Genomic DNA, 19,568 nt, shown 5'->3' on the forward strand with positions numbered 1-19,568 from the left:
AATACTGAGCCAAGGCCAGGTGTGGTCACATGGCTGATCAAGACAATCTGTTAATCTGTAACAGTGGCACCATAGTCTGGGTGCTTTTGGGCCAGGCTATGCCATTGCCAGTGAAAACTTGGCAGGCCCAAGTCCCCTCTGACCCACATTGGCCACGTGACTCTGGCCAGAGTCTATGGGACTTGAAGTAGGCAAGGGGTTCCCTGCACCTGTGAGGGAGCTGCCTCTTACAGAAGTACCCTGGGTGAGCCTTTCCCTCCATCCCCTGTGTCTGCCGGCTTCTAAAGAGGGGCCTGACCATGAGAGTGTGAGAGCAGACTGAGCTCTTTACAAAAAATGGCTGTCCTCTTTCTGAGGGGTCAGAAAAGCTTTCGGACAGCTTTTCTCACTGTCCAGATGAATTCTATCCACAGAGACATCAAGGGCATGCCAACTCCCTGATCCTGACCTCGGTGGCTGCAGGGTAGGGCCCTGAGCTGATGCACTTCCTGGTCCCAGGCCAGGGCTGGGCAGAATTAGCAGGCATCAGGCTTCCAGGCCAGCTTGTCCTTGCAGGACACAGAGTCCTTGGGAAGGCAGTGGCTGCCTCCTAAGGAGTCTGGTGCCCGGGAGGCAGGGTCAGGTCATCCAGGCGCCTCAGGAGTTCTCCCACCCCATAGGGCCCATCACACAGAGCTCAGTCTGATGATGGCTGAGAAGAATTCGTCCCGACCATCAAGGACACGTGACCAGATTCTGTCCAACCCACAGACTCACCATGGCGTAATAGTTACTGTTCACCATAATGGGGCCTCGTCCTCTAAGGTAGACGTACTCTTCCCACCAGTCACTTACCTAAATGGGAGACACAGAAGAGACAAGCATAACAGGAGTGTCCCAGCCATGTCCAGGAGTCAGGGAGGCTGGGCTGGGCAGAGCGAGAATGGACGTGCAATCCAACTATGCTACGACGTGAATGTTTTGGAAATGGGATCCGTTGGACAGATAGCCCCAATTCCTCCTCCACCTAGCTGAGGCCTAGATGGGGAGCACCATTGTCCTATGGGTGAACTGGCAGATGGTGCCCGGCCATCGAGTCAGGTTTCCTGGCTTGTTGAGGAGTCCTACTCAGCATTCATCAGGGATTTCTCCTGGTTTTACACACACTCCAAGTGCTTGGGAAGTCACCAGCTCTCCCCTGCAGGCACCTTGTCCTCCCGTCCCGTCCCTGAGATTTCCTAAGCAAAGTTCTTGAGGGTGTAGTTCCCAGTTCTTGCCCCAAGGCCTTGACTCTCTCTCCAAAGTGACCAAGGATCTCTTTGCTGCTAAATCTCATCCTCCATCTCCCTGCTGCATTTGACCCAGGGGACGGCCGCTCCTCCTGGATCCTCTGGGGTTGGTGCCACTTCTCCTTAGTTCTCCTCCTGTTTGTCTGATTGTCCTCTCCCTGGTTCCTTTGCAAGCTCATCATCCACATCATACTTTCCACTAAGGGTGTCCCCAAGCTTCTGTCCCAGGCCCTTTTCTCTCTACCCTCCCCCTAGGTACCTCATTAGCTCTTAGGGTCTTATGACTCCCAGGGATTGTTTCATGCTTTACATTTGGTTCCCCGGCACTTAGCCCCCAGTTTGGCATATGGTAGGTGCCTGGCACTTAGCCCCCAGCCTGGCATATAGTAGGTGCCTAATTAGTGCATGCTGACTGACTGAGGGCAGGGACCAGCTCTTCTCATTCATTTCTACTTAGAACATCCAATCACTGCCAAACACCAGAGAGAGGGACTAGGGATGACGACAAGTCAGGAAGATACGCTGCCGGCCTACATTACACACTTACATAGTTTGTGGCCCACCAAGATTTCAGCTTCAGATACCACTGCAGTCTTGGACCAAGATTCACGGAAAAGTCTTCAGCAAGACCCTTCATTCTCTTAAAGTCTTCTTTATCCAGAAGAGGCTGAACAGATTCTAGATACTGGATTTAATTAAATGAAGCAAAGAGAAAATCAAGGTTGGGGAAGATGACAGAAGGGGAAGTCAAAGTTAATTTATGCCTTAGCAATTCCCAGCAGCCTTCAAGTCAGGGAGACCTGGGTTCAAGGCCTCTCTCTGCCACCCATTAGCAAAGTGGACAAGGCTGCCAATCTCTCAGAGCTTCCATTTCCTTAACTTCACAGGGTCTTAAATTTCTAAGATTTTATATCGACAAGCAGCCAATCTGTATCCACTAGAAGGGGAGTTTCCACACCTGAAGATCCCCACACCCACAAAGTCAAGGTTCTGGACCCAACCTTTGTCTCCCAAATCCCTCAGGAAAGACAGCGCTTAATTCTTTTGCAAGATTGGATTGGTTGGTTTACCTCCTGTTTGTAACAACACCATCAGAGGTGGTTTAAGTCAGAGATGTTTTATTCTCTGACCATGTGAGGGGATGAGTGAGGTAGGTACAGTCATCCCCTCTCTGAGGAAAGCACAGGAACAGCCTCATCTCTTTTTAAAATCTGGATCCCAGCCACTCCAAATGGACTCTCTCCTCTGCCCCCTGTAAGATGGTGCTTGTGAAAGGTGGCAGCAGCACCTGAAATCAAGACTGTCTTGCCAGGTCTCTCCTCCCACCTAGGGCTGGCCTGGAGGAGCCAGACAGTGAAAGAAGGGATTTCTGTGCATGTTCATCTCTACATCACTGGCCTCCAAGTAATCACTCCCCCAGAAATAGCGTCTGCTGAGACAACCTGGCAGGCAATTTATCCCTCGGCCGCTGTGACGATCCCAGCAATGGTGCAGAGAGATGATTCCTGCATTCTAAGCACTGCGATGACATTCAATGCCCCACTTCAAACCCCAACAAAAAAATCAAGTGAATGAAAGCATTAGAATGTAGAGAAAGCCATTACATTAGAAACCTACCCTGTTGACAGTGTCTTTGACAGCTGGCACAGGCAAGCGGGGCAGGGACGTCTGAAAACTGTACAGCATTGGCTTACGACCCGAGAAAATCTTCACCATTCCCTGAAATCCAAGAAAAGCCAATTTATCATCAAGTACCTGGCATACCATAGGTACCTAATAAGTGTTTGCAAAATGAACAAATAGGTTTTAAAATGAGATTATGGAAAAACAAGAGCTACAACAGCTCTAATTTTAGTAGGATCAGAATTCTATGCTTCTGGTAATTCTCTGTCACTTCTCAGTGGAGGACGGTAGGGGTTGAGGCAGTCCATGGGCATGGATACTGTACAGAATGGCAGATTTTTTTCAATAGATTGCTTAGTTCTGCTGATTTTTTCCCTCTTTTTTAAGAGAGGAGGAAAGAGAAGAGATACAGAAGGAAATTTATGTGATGTCAAAAATAAAAGATACCAATAAAAGTCTTTTGAAAACAAAATAAGTCTCATCTCTTCTCAATTATTTAGGTGAGGGTTATTTGGGGCAGTTTTTTTTCCTTCTAAAAAACCAAGCTTCCCCCTGCCACCCTTAGGAGCCCAAACATCATTTGAACTGAAATAATGGAATGTTTTGGGAAAACAATCAGTTTGAGAAGGGCAAGAAAGCCAATGTATTTTCTATGAGATGATCTAGCCACACCATTCCCTTCCTAGAAATGGGCACAGCATAGATTTGGAGCTAGAAAGGCCCAGCCTTCTCATTTTACAGGTGGGGAAACAGACTTCCAGGCAAGTTCAATGACCTGCTCAGGGTCTCAGGCAGGCTCTGACACCGAAATCACACCATCATGCTACCTCAGTACTTAAGGGTGATTGCAAGGAAAAACCTGGCTGGCCCATTTGGGTATTGGACACCAACCCTCCTGCCCTTTGTTCTGTATCCCTGATTGGTTTCTCTCTCCTAAGGTAAAAAAGGATAGAAACCAATGGAAATCTGGTTTTGGCCTATACAGAAACCCTACCTCCAATGTGAGATCTCTCTGATAAAATACATGAGAATGCATTAAAGTTATTCCCAAATCACTGTATACAACACATAGTTAAATAGGTTTTTTTAGAAGATATCTCTTTTAATTCAAATAAATAGGAGACCCTAGACTGAGGTTTTAGTCAATTTTATCCTGATGGCTCATTATCTTTGCTAGCTTCATTACCGGTGTTTTCTTTCCATTTGATTAGCTCTTCCTTTTAGGGAATTATTCTCTCCAGTTAATTTTTGAACTTCCTTTTCCATTTCTTCAATTTTCTTTTTCAGGGTGATGTTCTCATCAGTGAATTCTTTTTTTATAGTTTTAAAATCATTGGCCAGTTTTTCTTTTATATCCTTCTTCAGACGTTCCAGGTAATCTAGTTGTGCTTGCGAGAAATTCATAGTCCCATCTGAGGTTTCAGATGGAAGTACAGTCTCAGCTCTAACCTCTTTGGTGTTTGTGTTTTGGTCCTTATCCCCATAGAAAGATTCTATGGTTTTTTCACTTTTCGTCTGCTTTTTCCAATTCATGATGTTGGCTGAGTGTTGTAGCTTTTGGTTCTTTCAGTCAGAAGGTACAGATCTTTAAGTTGAGCTGATGTGTGTCTGGGCTAAAAGCAGGCTTTTGTTTTTTGTTTCCCCGATCAACCCTGGGGTTAGCTTGTTAGGTGTGTGGGAGGTGTGGTCTGGTCTCAGGCTATCTCCTCAGCTGACTTGAGGCAAAGGCAAGGTCAGGGGATGGTAATCCCAGCTTCCCTATTGTCTTCCCTTTTCCCCTGGAGGGCTGGGGCACGCCTAGAAGCTAACGCGTGTTCCCGCCCCTCCTGGGGCTCGTCTCCTGGCTCTGAGGCTTGCCTGGGTCTCAGTGAGAATTTTCTCTGCCCTGGGTCGTCTGTCCCTCCAGATTGCCTCCACCACAGTAGGAAGAATCCCCCTTTGCCACTTTTCCAGCCTCTGGTGTTATGAGACCACCCGCCCCCTTCTGCTGTTCCCGCTGATCCAGGATTAATCTGGGGAAGAATTTTATGGTTCCCTCATGGTCATCAGGGGGGAGGAGAGAGCACTTACTGATCACTCTGCCATCCCAGTTCCTGGAAGTTCAAGTAGTGACCCACCGAAGTCCGTCTTCAGGCTGAATATTTCAAGGGCTGCTGCGGTGATGTCTGGCACTCAGCGGCTCTCACCGGCTCGGCCTGGCTTATCTCCTGCTTCGCTGGTTTCGCCCGCCACTCTCGGGCTCCTCTGGTCCCCTCCGCCCTGCCACGCCGACCGCGCTGCACTGTGCGCCGGGGTCTTACCCCCGCGGAACAGATCCCTCCCGTGGACCCTCCGGTCCAGCCTGGGCTCCGAATCCATCAAAGTCCGTCACCCACTGGATTTTACACCTCCAAAGTCTGGTCAGACCCTCCCCCCAGAGATATCCAGAGGAGTTTTTCCAGGAGCTTAGGTGAGTTGTTGCTTTCACTCCGCCATCTTGTCTCCATTACCGGTGTTTTCTTCCTGATTTTTCTAAATGCATGGAATTATAAAGAACACTTGGGGGAAAGTATGGCCTACAGGTGGATGAAAGGGGTCATTTGTTCTGTGAATGCACTGAGGACAAGTGAAAGGGATGCCGACTAGGCTGGTACATATGTCCAGGCCCATCACACCTTGAGGGGGTGGAGGAAGGGGCCTCATGCCCTGCATAGGAGCTGAACTAGCTGACCCCTGAGCCCCATCCCATTTCCCCATCCCTCCTCGGATCACTATCTAAAAACAGCAGCTAGCCAGGCCCCCATGACAGACCAGTACATGTCTTTGTGATTCCTTCCATTTGATTATAAGCTCTGTGAGGGTTTTTTAGAAAATTAATTCTATTCCAAGGACTTAGCATAGTGCCCATACATAGCAGGTGCTTAATAAAAGTTTATTGGATTGGATTAATGGTCACATGACAACGGGTCTTCTGGAGCCCTTAATTTAAGTAAGCTCTCCTTGAGCTGTGAGTGTGACTGGCTCCCCTGAGATGGAAGAAGCAAGGGAAAGAAGCATTTACAAAGCACCTACTACATGCCAGGCACTATAGGGTCACATTGGATCATCACAACCACCTTGGGGAGTGGGTGTTATTATTATTTACAGATAGGGAAACTGAGGTAAACAGGTTAAGGAACTTGCCTAGGGAAGTGTCTGGGGTCAAATTTGAACTCGGGTCTTCTTGACTCCGGGTCCAGCGCCCCACACAACTGACTGACTTTTCAACACTATAAAGGATAGCAGGTCAGGTCCCAGTGGAAGCTTCCTCACCTTGTCAGGGTCTGATACCTCCACTCCCACCAGGGGGCAGTAAGGGCTAGGGGGTGCATCCACACAGTACGCAGGCCTCTGCTAGGCTTTAATATGGAAGCAGAAGCCTCCCTTTCCATAGCCTCGCTTTTTATGCACCAAAACCAGTGTTTATTTGGTCCACAGCATATATGTAAACCTCCCTTTACCTATGAACCACAATGTATCTGAATTGTAGCCAAGACTTTTAAAAGAAAAAAAAAATCAAACAATTAAGTACTCAAGTATTTTAATTTTTTCTTTAAATATTTGTTTCCTGTTCTCCAAAGGTCAGTCCCATTTGTTAGAATCTCAGAAAGCAGCCACTTGGACCTTGTAAATGACCTTTTAAACACCTCTTGACTCCTACTTTACCCATTCCCTGTCCCCACTCCACCTAGCCCTCCTGCTCTCTCCAGCAGCTGAGCTGCAAACCTTCCCCAAGAGCTCTACATTGTTAAAGGAAAATCACATCACGTCATTGTTAATAGTAACTCTAAGATGATGTCATCACTAAGGACGAGGGGGTGCCATGACTAAACTTGAAGCTAGGAAGATACGTGTTACAACTCTGCCTCTGTGTGACCCTGTGTAAGTCTCTTCACTTTTCTCAGTCTCAGTTTCCCCATCTGTAAAATGAGAATAATATGAACACCTGTGACAAATGAGATGCGTGTGCACTGGAGCGCTCTATAAAAGCTAGCCATTGTTATCCTTATTATTAACTGACACCGCATAGTGTGTGCATATGCACATATGTGCCTGCCATTCACAATAGTCTTCAAAACCAGCACAGTTCTCATTCTTGGGATTTCATTATGGAAAAGAAACTGTTTAGTTCATGTTTTGTTGGAGAGTTTTAAAAATTTCAGGAAGAATGAAGAAGCCAGCTGAACGGGAGAAAAGAAGGGCTAACTCACGCATGCAGACAACTCAATCCTCAGAGAATGAGTCTGTGACCAGTTGGGATGGGTTGTGACAGAGGAAAGGCAATGACATTCAAATGGGAAAAGGAAGGAAATGGGACAGAGGGCTCCACAGAAGCCACTGCTTTGAAAGCCCCACCCCTCAACCCTCAGTGTGATGGCGCCATCACAGCCAAGCATCATTACCATCCAAATTTTAGTTGTTCGGCTGACTTTTCCGTACTCGGCAAACATCCAGCCATGGTAGGAGAGCAGCATCTTTAGGGAGTACCGCATGGTCATGATAAGGGTAACCCATAGCCCCGTGCCAAAGAGGATGCCGCTGACAATGTTCTTGGTCTGGTTGGACATGGAGCCCCTGCAAAGCAGAGAGGAGAGGAGAATTCTACATTAGCCTACAGGCAGTAGGGCAGAGTGGATACTTGAGCACCCAAAGAAAAGAAGCCTTCCTGGTCTCCAAGGCAGAGAACATCCCTCCAGAAATAGGGAGAAGGGCTAAGAAAGAGCACTAACGCTGTCCCATATGGGGAAGCAAGTGGGGGGTTGGGCCTCTTTGTAATTTCTTCCATCCAACAGAAATAAATTCTTTCCAAGCTGCTGCTGCTGTTTTAATCCAAAGCCTGTCGAGCTTCACTTTAGTCAGACTAATGAAGTGTCTTCAAAGGCATAATTTAGTGTCCCTGAAAGCTTTATAAAGCCTCAATGGAAGGCAGGTGCACAGCCACCAGGGAAAATGCTGCTCACCCCAGTGGCTTTCATTGACCACACCTCCTGAGCACATCCAATCTTTGTTTTCTACGAGTGTGACTGAAAGGAGTTCTCTCAAATAGAGTCACTGCCAAGAAGGAACTAGGGTATCATTGGGTCTTGATGCCATTTTCTCTTCCATTTTTGTGGACATGTCCCTTTATCTAAAAAGTGAACTATGAAATCGCCACAGAAACTCAATCTTTTTACTGAGGGTGGAGTTTCCCAATTAGGTCTAAGTAACATGTTTTGTAGCTCTCCATTGTAGATAAATGATTTAGCAATTTAACCTATTCTAAACACAATCAACATTTTTCAAATTAATTTTCAAATATACAAGTGTGGTTCATAATTATCACCTACATCGTCACATAAATAACATGAAAGATTTGTGCAAAAACCATAAAAGCTTTCCAAAATTTGGGGATTAAATTTCAAACAAGAAATACTCTTCTCTAATGGAAATAACCACTTCAAAACTCAAGTCCTTAATAGTCTATCAGAATCAAATCTTAGGTTTCATTTACTTAAATTTTTTTTCATTTTTTTCCCAGACCAGTATAAAGACAAAACATCTGGGTTCGTTTTTCTAGAAGATATATTGGTAAATCTTCATTTTGGGGTTCTTGTATTGCACCACTGGGGAGAAATAAGCTGCAGAGACAAAACAGCATATGAAATATTTCTTAGAGACAGAGAAGTTTTATGATAAGAGATCCATTAGAAGTATGGTCTTTGATGAAAGGCAACCTTCCCTCAAGAAAGGGAAAGTGACTATTACAAATCCTAGCACAGAGCAAAGGAAAAGAAAAGCCAGCTCTCTTGTCTCAGGTGGGTCTTGGCTTTGGGAAGATCAGGTTTCAGAGTTCAACAAAAAGACAGACAAGATCCATGGCCTGAAATTCTATGAAGGAAGCCAGTCTAGAACGACTGATGATATTCTTAATATACAAAGTGAAACAATTCTAATGAAGAAGGAAAGTAGGTGTTGGCTGAAGAGACCAATGTGAATTGACAAGAAACTTGTCTACCAGCTGAGATCTAAATAAGACAGGTAACCAAAGATGGATGCTAGGGCCGGGACCTGAGCGTGAATACAAAATGGCGCAGGGTTCATATAAGGTCACATTGGAGTCATGGCTGTGAGGAGGAGCAAGGAATACCCTGGAAGAGTCCTTCCAGCCAGGATGTTTGGCAAGCCCAGGTTCAAAGGAGGATCTGCTCTGTTACCTGGGGGCAATGAGAATGATTGATGACTCAAAGAAGGCAGAGATGCCAAGTCATCTTTGGTTTCTGTTTTCTCCACTAAGAAGAGTCTTGGAGATGAGGAAGAAAATAAAAATGGTTAATGGGGGGCAGACACAAGGTAAATGAGCTGACTTTCGAGAACCTACCTTGTTATTCTTGGATCCAAGAGGGTCAGGTGTGGGACAGACACTCCCTGTCCTCTCTTTGGTGGCTAAAACACCTTGAGAAACTTTCCTGACAAAGGTGACTCCACTTCCTTTCCTCTCACTCTCTTTTTTTTTTTTATTTTTTCATTCTCTTGGTAATTCTCTGCAGTTTGGCTTCCAGCCTCATTATTCAACTGAAACTGCTTTCTCCAAAGTGATCAGTGGTTTCCTAATCACCAAGTTCAATGTCTTTGCTTGGTCTTCATGCTTCTTGACTTTTCTGTAGCATCTGGCTCTTTCAATCACCCTCTTCTCTAGGACGTCATGACACTGCTCTCTTGGTTCTGCTGTTATCTGCCTGATAATTTCTCGATATTCTCTGTTGGCCCCCTTATCTTCCTCCACTATTCCACAATTTTCATAGATTTCATCAGTTTCACTTATCTCCACACTGATGATACCAGATATAGATGGATGGATGGATAGATAGACAGATACATAGATACACAAACGGACAGATTGACAGACAGATACATAGATACATAGATGGATGGATGGATGGATAGACAGATACATAGATAGACAAATGGACAGATTGACAGACAGATACATAGATACATAGATGGATGGATGGATGGATAGATAGACAGATACATAGATAGACAAATGGACAGACTGACAGACAGATACATAGACAGACAAATGGACAGATTGACAGACAGATACATAGATACATAGATGGATGGATGGATAGACAGATACATAGGTAGACAAACGGACAGACTGACAGACAGATACATAGATACATAGATGGATGGATGGATGGATAGACAGATACATAGGTGGACAGATTGACAGACAGATACATAGATACATAGATGGATGGATGGATGGACAGCATCTCAAACTCAGCATGTCTAAAACAGAGCTCATTATTTTTCCCTCCAAACCCTCCCTTCTTTCAAATTTCTTTATTATTGTTGAGGGCACCACTGTCCTGCCTCAGGCATTCAGACTTATAACCTTGGTGTCATTTCTGAATCCGTTGTTGAAACATCACACCATGTTTCCACACTCACCAGCCCTCATTATCTCTTGCCTAGATCACTGCAATAGTTTTCTAATTGATCTCCCTCCCTCAAGTGTCTTCCCTACTCCAATGCATCCCCCATTCATCTACCAAAGACAGTGCAGATCTGACCATATCCCCTCCTCCCTGCTGCCCAGCATCACCTACCATGGCTCCCCTATTACCTCCAGGACCAAGTATCAAGGCCTCTGTCAGGCACTGAAAGACCTTCCCCACCTGATCCTCCTTCCTTTCCAGTCCTCTCACACTCTGTTCCTGGCAGGGTCAGTGGCTCTGCCTTCCTTTCAGTTCCTCAAACTCAGGGCTCTATCATATCCTTTGCCTTTTTTGTCCCCATACCTGGAATGCTCTCCCCTCCTCTTCTCTTCCCTGCCCTCAAGACTTGGCCCACATCCCATCTTCTGCAGGAGGCCCTCCCTTGCCTGCCCTGCTCTGTCCCTCCCTCTCTGAGATTACCTCCATTCACCCAGTCTGGATCTTGTATATCCCTCCCAGGTCACCATCACATTATTCTAGCCCATCAGAATGTGGGCTCTTAAGAACAGGGAGTGGGTATTTGCCACTAACAGCTAATGAGCACTTAATGACCGACTGGTTATAGTCAGTGATGGCCTTCTTCCACTTTCTTAGAGTGCAAATGGGAAGAGACCTGCTTTGTCTCTACTTGACCTATAGCTAACTGTAATAAAGAGAAGTTGCAAAGAGGCAAATTGAATGTTCCTATGGGCTGCAGGTTCCATGTGGCCCTCTAGGTCCTCCAGTGCAGCCCTTTGACTGAATCCAAACTTCACAGAACAAATCCCCTTAACAAAAGGATTTGTTCTGTAAGACTTGGACTCACCCAAGGACCTAGAAGACCACAGGTGACCTTGAGGCCGAAGGTTCCCAAACCCTGCAGGGGAAAGCATCCTAACCATGAGAGCCTCCCCAAGTAGAAGGGGCTGCAGAGGGCTGCAGAAGTCTCCCTGGCCTGGGATTCATGCAAGAGCTGGAGGATCACTGTCAGCGGATTCTGGTTCAGGGCTGACTTAGCCTAAACAGCATCTATGATCTCTTCCCCCTGGGTGATGGTACCATTCTGCCCACAGCCCCACCCTGACACCCACCCACTACTGTTACGGAGGCAATGACTTGAGACCCTCTTCAGGAAGGCTGCTCCAGAAGCGGCCCTTGCAGTGAGGCTGTGGTCCTGGCATTTCTAAATTGGAAACACAAAAAACCCAACTTCTAGTAGTGGAAAGGAGGAATGCACAAATCTCATAAATACTCAGATTATAAAAGGCTTTCAATGAAGTGATGGCTTCCATTTAGCCTCAGTCTTACAAGGCAACATTAGAAAAGGTATAGTTCATATTAAACTTTTCATGAGCTCCATGGAAAAGGCTGACTACCAATGAGAGCAAACAGCAGATCACTGAACTCACATACCTTCAGCTGGAAACCTCCAGCAACTTCAGGAAGGGATGTGGGGGGAAAGCAACCTTGTTCCTTAAGGCTGAGTCACCAGTGGAGTTACTGGCTTGACTTTGTGAGTCCCACTTGGGGCCAGGGAACACTGGCCTACACCCTCTTAATATAGGGCCTCATATAGCAGGGCCCTCCAAGACTTAGGAAATTTCTAATTCCTTTGTAGGATGTTGCAATACAGCCTTTTTTGTGGATGAGGAGACTCATGTTCCTCAGCTAATGTGGGGCCCCCAAGCTCACAACAGGCATGTCTCTGCATCTCCAGAGGCCTTCTGCAGGGGGACAGGAGTCTTCTGTCTTCTTCTGTCTGAAAACCCCCTTTTCCATGCATACTGATGTTCAAAGGCTGGGAGAAACCCATCATTAGTAATGACTTGGGTGCCAGAGTCAGTCCATGTCAGGAGGTCTCTGAATCTGCTCACCTTCTATTTCTTGTTTGAGATCAAATTAAGTCTACTCTTAAAAGGAACTTCCACTTTAGCTCAGTCTAGTCACTACAGAATCCTCTCTAAATGGCTGACATTCACTTCTAAATGAACTAGGTGTCCTATAAAATCCCTCCCTCCCTTTTAGCTTAGATTATTTAAAGGAGGCACATCAAACACATCACCTGTGGACAGCCCACAACACTTCTAAGTGAGGTGGGAGCTAGATTAAAATGTAACTCGTAAATATTTAACCAAAAAGAGTAAAAATACAATGAAACACAGATAAAGTTAATATGTGGTATTCTAAGTCAACTTGTGGACTTAGGGGATCCCTGTGGCAGTTTAGTGGCCCCCATCTCTATATGAGTCGACACCACTGATTTAAAGCACACAACATCCCTTACATACGTGACCTTGTGTCTGCATGTGTCTCTACCCCATATACCCAACTTTGAGTCTGACAACATAGTCAACTAGGAAATTAACAGCCAAACATTCTTTTTACATGTTACTCTGGCTAAAACCTTACTATGTTTATAAATGTTAACATGCAGCGGTAACTCAACAAGCCTTATAGTGCCTACTATGTGCTACTAATACAAACAGAGTCGTGTACTTTTCAAGGAAAGAAATAAGGAGCTAAATAATTCCATAGAGAATACACATGGAAAACAGAGACAAGTTAATTGGGGGGGGGGCGGGGTTAGTGGTCATAGAGCAGCTGGGAAGGATCAGGAAAGATGTTGTGAGAAGGTGGGACCTGAGTTGCTTCTTGAAAGAAGTGATTCTATGAAAAGATGGACATGGGAAAAGTGTTTTTCAGGCATCAGGTACAGCCAGTCCAAAGATTTGAAGACTAGAGAATGTTCTGTATGAGGAAAGCCAGTTGGGCTAGATGGAAGAGAATAAGAAAGGGAGTCATGAACAATGAGATAGCTCAGCACCTCCATCTTCAGTCATTCTGGTTCCATCCAGGTTCCACTCCCTACCACGGACCTAAACTGAGTGGTTCTGAGTGGGGACAGCTAATAGTCTTACATTTAGACACTGCACATGAGAGGTAAGGTCAGAAAGCAAAATGCCTGCCTCCAGGGATTCCCATTCCTTTGTGACCCCTGGTGCCCCTTCTCTGAGTTATTGGCTAGATAGCAGGGCCTAACAGATTCTTCTGGTCTCTTCTAGTGGGAAAGATTAAGCCCTTGGTCTTTGGTCTCGCTGGGAGTCTTCTGTCAAGACAGCAGAACCAGCAGCCCTACCTAAGCTGAGCTCTCCTACTCTCCCTCAAGGACATGAAGGACATGAAACAAAAGAGAAGAACATCAAGGAAAAAAGGGAGAAGACAAGACAGAAGCCCTCACCCCCACACACAACTTTAAAGCAAAGCTATGAGAATGGCTGGAGAAATGAGCCAACAGGAAAAAATGGAAAAAACCAGAGCTGGCAGAAGAGGGTAAACATTTTTTAAATTTCAAAACTAGAAGACCTCAGAGCTCTACAAACCAAACCAACAAATCTAGGGGACAAAATTCCATCAGATGATCTGAGAATTATTCATCTTCCAGAAAAATATGATAAGAGAGTCCAAATACAACATTTCATGAAATCAAACAAAATAAAACTTCCTGTAAGTCCTGGAAACAGACACCAGAGCACAATTCAAGATAATGCACAGCAATGGGGACAGGGAGGAATCCCAAGTTAACTTCACCAGCAATGATGTTGTCAAGTCTCAGAGCTTCACAAGCAATGAAACAGTCTCCTGGGTAGTAAGGAGGAAGCAATCTAAATATCAAGAAGCAGAAATTCAAATTGCACAGGAATATTCAATAAGGATAAGAAATGAAATAAGAACCTGCAATGTGTTATTTGATAATTGAGAAATTGCCCTGTACTCAAAGCTAATATACTTCATCATGGGAAAAGACAGTTCATTGATTAGGCTTCATCTGTTCAAGGTGACTTTGGTTACCTAACTCTACTTTCTAAATCTTTGCAGATTGTGAAACCAACTCATCACACTTTCTGTGTCTCCTTATCTTTCCTGATTTCTGAGCCTGCTTGCGTCATGAATTCTGAGACTAGATGCAGCAGGTTCCTAATTACCCTCCTTCACCCCCTCCCCCGCCACATTTTCTATAATGACAACTCTAACTGTATGTCCAAATCTAGCAGCAGAACGTTAAGCCTAAATCTGCCCTCAGCAGTTGCCAGTTTTGCACTCAGGATCCCCAGAGAATAAATCTTGAAAACTTTTTAAATACCTGAAGACAGCTATCGCACCCTAGACTCATTCGCCAGAATTTCACGTGGCATTGGAAAAAGTGTCTTTGGGCCACTGACTGCTGATTGGATTGATGATTTTTGATTATCTATTATGCTGGTCGTAACCCTTTGACTGCTCTCCTGATTAACTGTGTGTGTGTGTTCATCCTTCATTGCCGAAGAAGACCATGCCATCAGAGAAACAATGACGTGACTTTGCACTTGACTTTGTTTTGAGTGAGGGAGGGCTGTGCAGGTCACCAGTCTCACTTCTCCTCCAGAGCCATCTGAATCCAGTGTCCAGATGTTCATCAGGATGACTGGAGATGACCCAGGATGAGGCAACTGGGGTTGTGACTTGCCCAAGGTCACACACGTATTGAGTGTCAAGTGTCTGAGGTGAGATTTGAACTCAGGTCCTCCTGACTCCGGCACTGGTGCTCTAGCCACTGCACCACCTAGCTGCCCCCAGATTAACTATATCCTTTATAAAACGTGGTGCCCAGAACTTAATGCATCTGACTATGGCAGAGGATTGGAGAACTAAACCTTCCCTAACCCAGGACCCACTCAGTTCCTTGCTATCTAACTTGCCCTCACTTCAAAGTCACATACACAAAGAAATGCAGATAATATTTCTCGTGTGTCCTCAAAAACAGCATACACCAAAAACTGCCCAAAGACATTTATCACCATCTTCTCAGAGCCTGTGTCAACCCTGAAAATTCACACAGTTAAAACAATAACCGTAATACTGACTCTAATCCTAACCCACTTTGGGGGGAACCTCCCCAAAGATGCTTCAGGACAGTCAGAGTTCCTAAGAATCCTGCAACGGGATGCTACCATGTCAAGGAAACCTTAGTACCAGGAACCAGCTCCTCAAAACAGCATCTCCTACAGAGGCCTCTTCTGATTGGAACCCCTAAGGCCACATGCTGCATTCGGCCTATTCTGATTCCAAAGAGAAAAGCAGGGAGTGGGTCTGGATACACCCTGTCAGACCAAGCCAATGACAAGAAGACAGAGAGAACAATGTACATCTTAGATCAAAATCCACGTGATTTTAATAATCTTTACAGATTTAAAAGAATTAACGTCAGCATGTAAAACTCATTAGCACATGAAAATTGGAAGCGTGAAATCCTCACTTACGTGGTTCCAAGAGTTTGATTGATCTTTGCTATTATCCCTAAAGAAGGATCGACTTTGGTGTACATGGTTGACATCACCCCCACCACCACAATAAGCCAGCTGGATGGGCTCGCGGGATACACGCCCGTGATGATTCCATTCTAAAAATAAACACACAGAGGTAGCTTTGGAGACCAGTCAGCACTGGTTCACTCAAGGCATCCCACGACCCTGGCATTTCTAAGCAGCTTATCTTGAGCCAAGGGTGACCCAGAGTTACCTTTCACCAGCCCCTGGTTGGACACTAGGTCACTCACACTGAACCCAAGGCAAGAGTCCCCAGGAGGAGAGGGGCTCATGGGTCGGTAGTGCCAGCAAAGTCTGGAGGTTTTCCAAAGAAAATGCTAGTGATTTTCTGATTATTCAGTTAGGGACTAGCCTCACCTCTCCACCCTCCATCAGCATGAACCCCTCCCCATCTACACCCCTGGTCAGCCTCCATCACAGGGATACAAAGGACTCCACCCTTCTTCAGAGACTTCCAATAAAGCTCTCAGCCTGGCTCTTTGATCTGCTGGATTTAAATAGGCATTCCCACTGAGAAATGACTAGATTTACCTGGCTAAAAAAGCAGAAGCTAAAACTAACAGTCCAACAGTGAGTTAAGCCTTGGTGTAAACCTGTCGTCCTTTTTTAAATTCTCAAGCTTAGGTTCCTCATCTGTATAGGACACACTCCTTGTCTAACAAGGATGCAGGAAGGATGAATATGAAATAGCCAAATTAATAGATACTTTTATTTTTTAAATAAGTGGGTCTTTGGATTTTTCCTGCTTTCTAAATTAAACTAAAATTTCTAATTAAACACTATTGCCACGAATAACTTGTTGGTGGCACTCAAAAAGTTTGCTATATGTAAGTCTTAATGGAAATGCAATTTTTACTTGGGAATCCATTAAGCAGATGTACTCTAGGTCTCTAGCTTTTTAAAAAGTCAAAAGAAACTAAAGCAAATTCTATTTCCTAATGTAATGCTTTCATCAAAAACTAGCACCCTCATTCCCATGGATACAAACAATGCCCCAATAGACAGTTCAAACCATGGACAAGAATAGGCTCCAAATGGAGGTGGGGGTCCTTGCATTCGGGTCAATTCTTTCCTTCCCAAGGCCCAGGGATCTCTGTGCCCTGAACTTCAATGTCTGTTCTTGATATCCTTACTCTTACCTGGAGGCATAAAGGAAGGTACCCTGTGTGCAATCAATCAACATTCAGTAAGCACCTACTATGTATATGCCAGGGACTGTGCTAAGCTCTGGGGATACAAAAAGAGACAAAAGATAGCCCCTACCCTCAAGGAGCTCTCCGTAATGCCTCCATGTGCAAAACTTTCAGCAGTCATATAATCTCATCATCTTGAATAAGCATCTTCCTTTTAAGATTGATACAAAGTGCCATATCAAAGAAAAGTCTGTTTATTCCTATCCTGTCTGGTGTTTTAAACAGAAATGAGGGTCATGTTTCATCAAAAACACGTATTGATATAATCATGTGATTTTTTTATTCTGGTTATGTGGGCTATTATATTTCATAGATCATAATCTATGTGATTTTCAAAATCACAGAGTCAGAGAGTGGGGGCCATTTGCAAAGTCTATAAGCTCCAGTGTCACACACAACCAACGATGATGGCTCCATCTAACATGGAATTTTCTCAGATCTGAACAGTCCTGCTTCAAGATGACCAATTATACAAAAAACTTTGATCATCCATTATTTCCTCAAGAGGATATTGAGTAAAATGGGTTTTACTTAAAAGCAAGGCCTCTATGTTTTCCAGCTTTTTCAGGTCAGCCCCGTGCTGACACTATTACTGATTTTTTTAGATGGGTGGCCCAGCTCGCTCTTTAAGATGTATTCCCAGAAAGCTTCCAAAAAGCATTGGAGACAGCTAGGGAAAGCAAAGGCAAAATTAAGCCTGAGAAAGGAAAAAACCACTGATAATGGAGGATTTCTAAGATCCCCTCCAGTTCCAAACTTCTGTGGCTCTAAATACTTTTTTCTCATGCCCCAATACTCTTCTCTAGCATTGTTGATTGAAATGGGCCCCCAAAGAGAAAAACCTTGAATCGGATGAACTTCTTCTTCCAAGAGTGGAGGCCAGAGAGGTATATCTGTTTCAGAGCTTCATGACTCAGGCGTAGGTCAATTCCATCAGGAGTGACTGTGAACTGGAATGCTACGGCTTGGTGAGCTTCTGCCATCTTGATTCAGCACCCTGATGAAAAGAAAAGGGTTACAAATAACTACAGGAAAGTAGAATCTTGTACTTATTCAGGGAAAATCCAACCCTAAAATTGATATTTCTGAATTTTTATGTTCTTCCCCTAGAAGAGTGCTGATTTTTAAAAAAATTTCCCTTTAATAGCACTAGAGGCTAGCTAGAGACTAACACTTAAAAATGCTCCCCATATATGTCCTCTCTGCCTCAAGTACATGTCTGCATGTATAGGTCTGCCCAGGATATTTTTTAGACGAACTGAATCAGGAACTAGACAATGGTCCCTATGGCCCTTCCCTGGCATCCAAACAGCTCAATTGACCAACTCCTAAAGGTAACTCTCAGGTCATGCCATCATTCTAGACTCTATGGCTTCTTAGACTTTTTCCACTGGGGATCCCATATAGGGTCACAACCCACAGTTTACGAAATGCTGAAGGAGGAATAACATACTCACTCAATTTGGTATCAAAATCTATCTTACACTACAGGAAAATAGGGGAGAAGGGGACAAGGAGGCAAGTGATAGAAGGGAGGGCAAATGGGAGGAGGGAGTAATTAGAAGTAAACACTGTTGGGGAGGGACAAAGTCAAAAGAGAGAATAAAATAAATGGGGGGAAGGATAAGAAGAGGGAAATATAGTTAGTCTTACACTACATGTCTACTACAGAAGTCTTTTGCAAAATTATGCATATACAGCCTATATTGAATTGCTTGCCTTCTCAGTGGGGCTTGTGGGGGAGGGAGAAAGGGAGATAAGTTGGAACTCAAAGTTGTTTTTGCAAATTGTTTTTGCATACAACTGGGAAATAAGAAATACAGGTAATGCGGTATAGAAATCAGTCTTGCCCTACAAGAAAAAAGATGAGGATAAGAGAAGGGAGGGGTTTGATAGAAGGGAGGGCATATTGAGGGAAAGGGTAATCAGAATGCAAGGTGTTATGGGGTGGGGGAAGGGAGAGATGGGGAGAAAGTTTGTGCAAAAACTTTTCAATTTAATGCAATCAAAATTTTCCATTTTGCATTTCATAATGTTTTCTATCTCTTGTTTAGTCAAAAATTCTTTCCTTCACCATAAATCCGATAAATACACTCTTCCTTGTTCCACTAATTTGTTTATAGTATCAGTCTTTATACCTAGATCATGTACCCATTTGGACTTTATTCTTGTGTATGGTGTCAGGCATTGGTCTATGCCTAGTTTCCACCATACTGCTATCCAGTTTTCCCAGCAATTTTTGTCAAACAGTGAGTTCTTATCCCAGAAACTGGGGTCCATGGGTTTATCAAACAGTAGATTGCTATATTCATTGACTACTGTGTCTTGTGTACCTAACCTATTCCACTGGTCTGCCCTTCTGTTTCTTAGCCAGTACCAAGTGGTTTTGATAATTGCTGCTTTATAATACAATTTGAGATCTGTCAGAGCTAGGTCACCTTCCCTAGTATTTCTTTTCATTAGTTCCCTTGATATTCTGAACCTTTTGTTCTTCCAGATGAATTTTGATATTATTTTTCTAGCTCCACACAAAAATTATCTGATAGTTTGGGGAGAAAATTTGGAACTCAAAATTTTGTGGAAATGAATGTTAAAAACCAAAAATAAACAAATAAGCAGTAAAAAAAAAAAAAAAGAAAT

General features: G+C 44.3%; 1 protein-coding gene across 3 annotated transcripts in view; it reads right to left on the bottom strand.

Annotated features, from left to right (window-relative positions):
* Positions 1 to 19,568, bottom strand: part of CPT1A (carnitine palmitoyltransferase 1A) — a 77,012-nt gene that overhangs the window by 29,318 nt on the left and 28,126 nt on the right. For all 3 annotated transcript variants that reach the window (XM_072639381.1, XM_072639380.1, XM_072639382.1), the window contains exons 2-7: positions 17,771 to 17,925; positions 15,670 to 15,809; positions 7,313 to 7,484; positions 2,886 to 2,987; positions 1,816 to 1,953; positions 757 to 834 (exon numbers count right to left, since the gene is read on the bottom strand). In XM_072639381.1, the coding sequence (XP_072495482.1) occupies positions 757 to 834; positions 1,816 to 1,953; positions 2,886 to 2,987; positions 7,313 to 7,484; positions 15,670 to 15,809; positions 17,771 to 17,911 (771 nt within the window). In that variant the 5' untranslated portion in view covers positions 17,912 to 17,925. The remainder of the gene's footprint in view (positions 1 to 756; positions 835 to 1,815; positions 1,954 to 2,885; positions 2,988 to 7,312; positions 7,485 to 15,669; positions 15,810 to 17,770; positions 17,926 to 19,568) is intronic.

This window comes from Notamacropus eugenii, chromosome 2 (assembly GCF_028372415.1).
Source record: "Notamacropus eugenii isolate mMacEug1 chromosome 2, mMacEug1.pri_v2, whole genome shotgun sequence".
NCBI lineage: Eukaryota > Metazoa > Chordata > Mammalia > Diprotodontia > Macropodidae > Notamacropus > Notamacropus eugenii.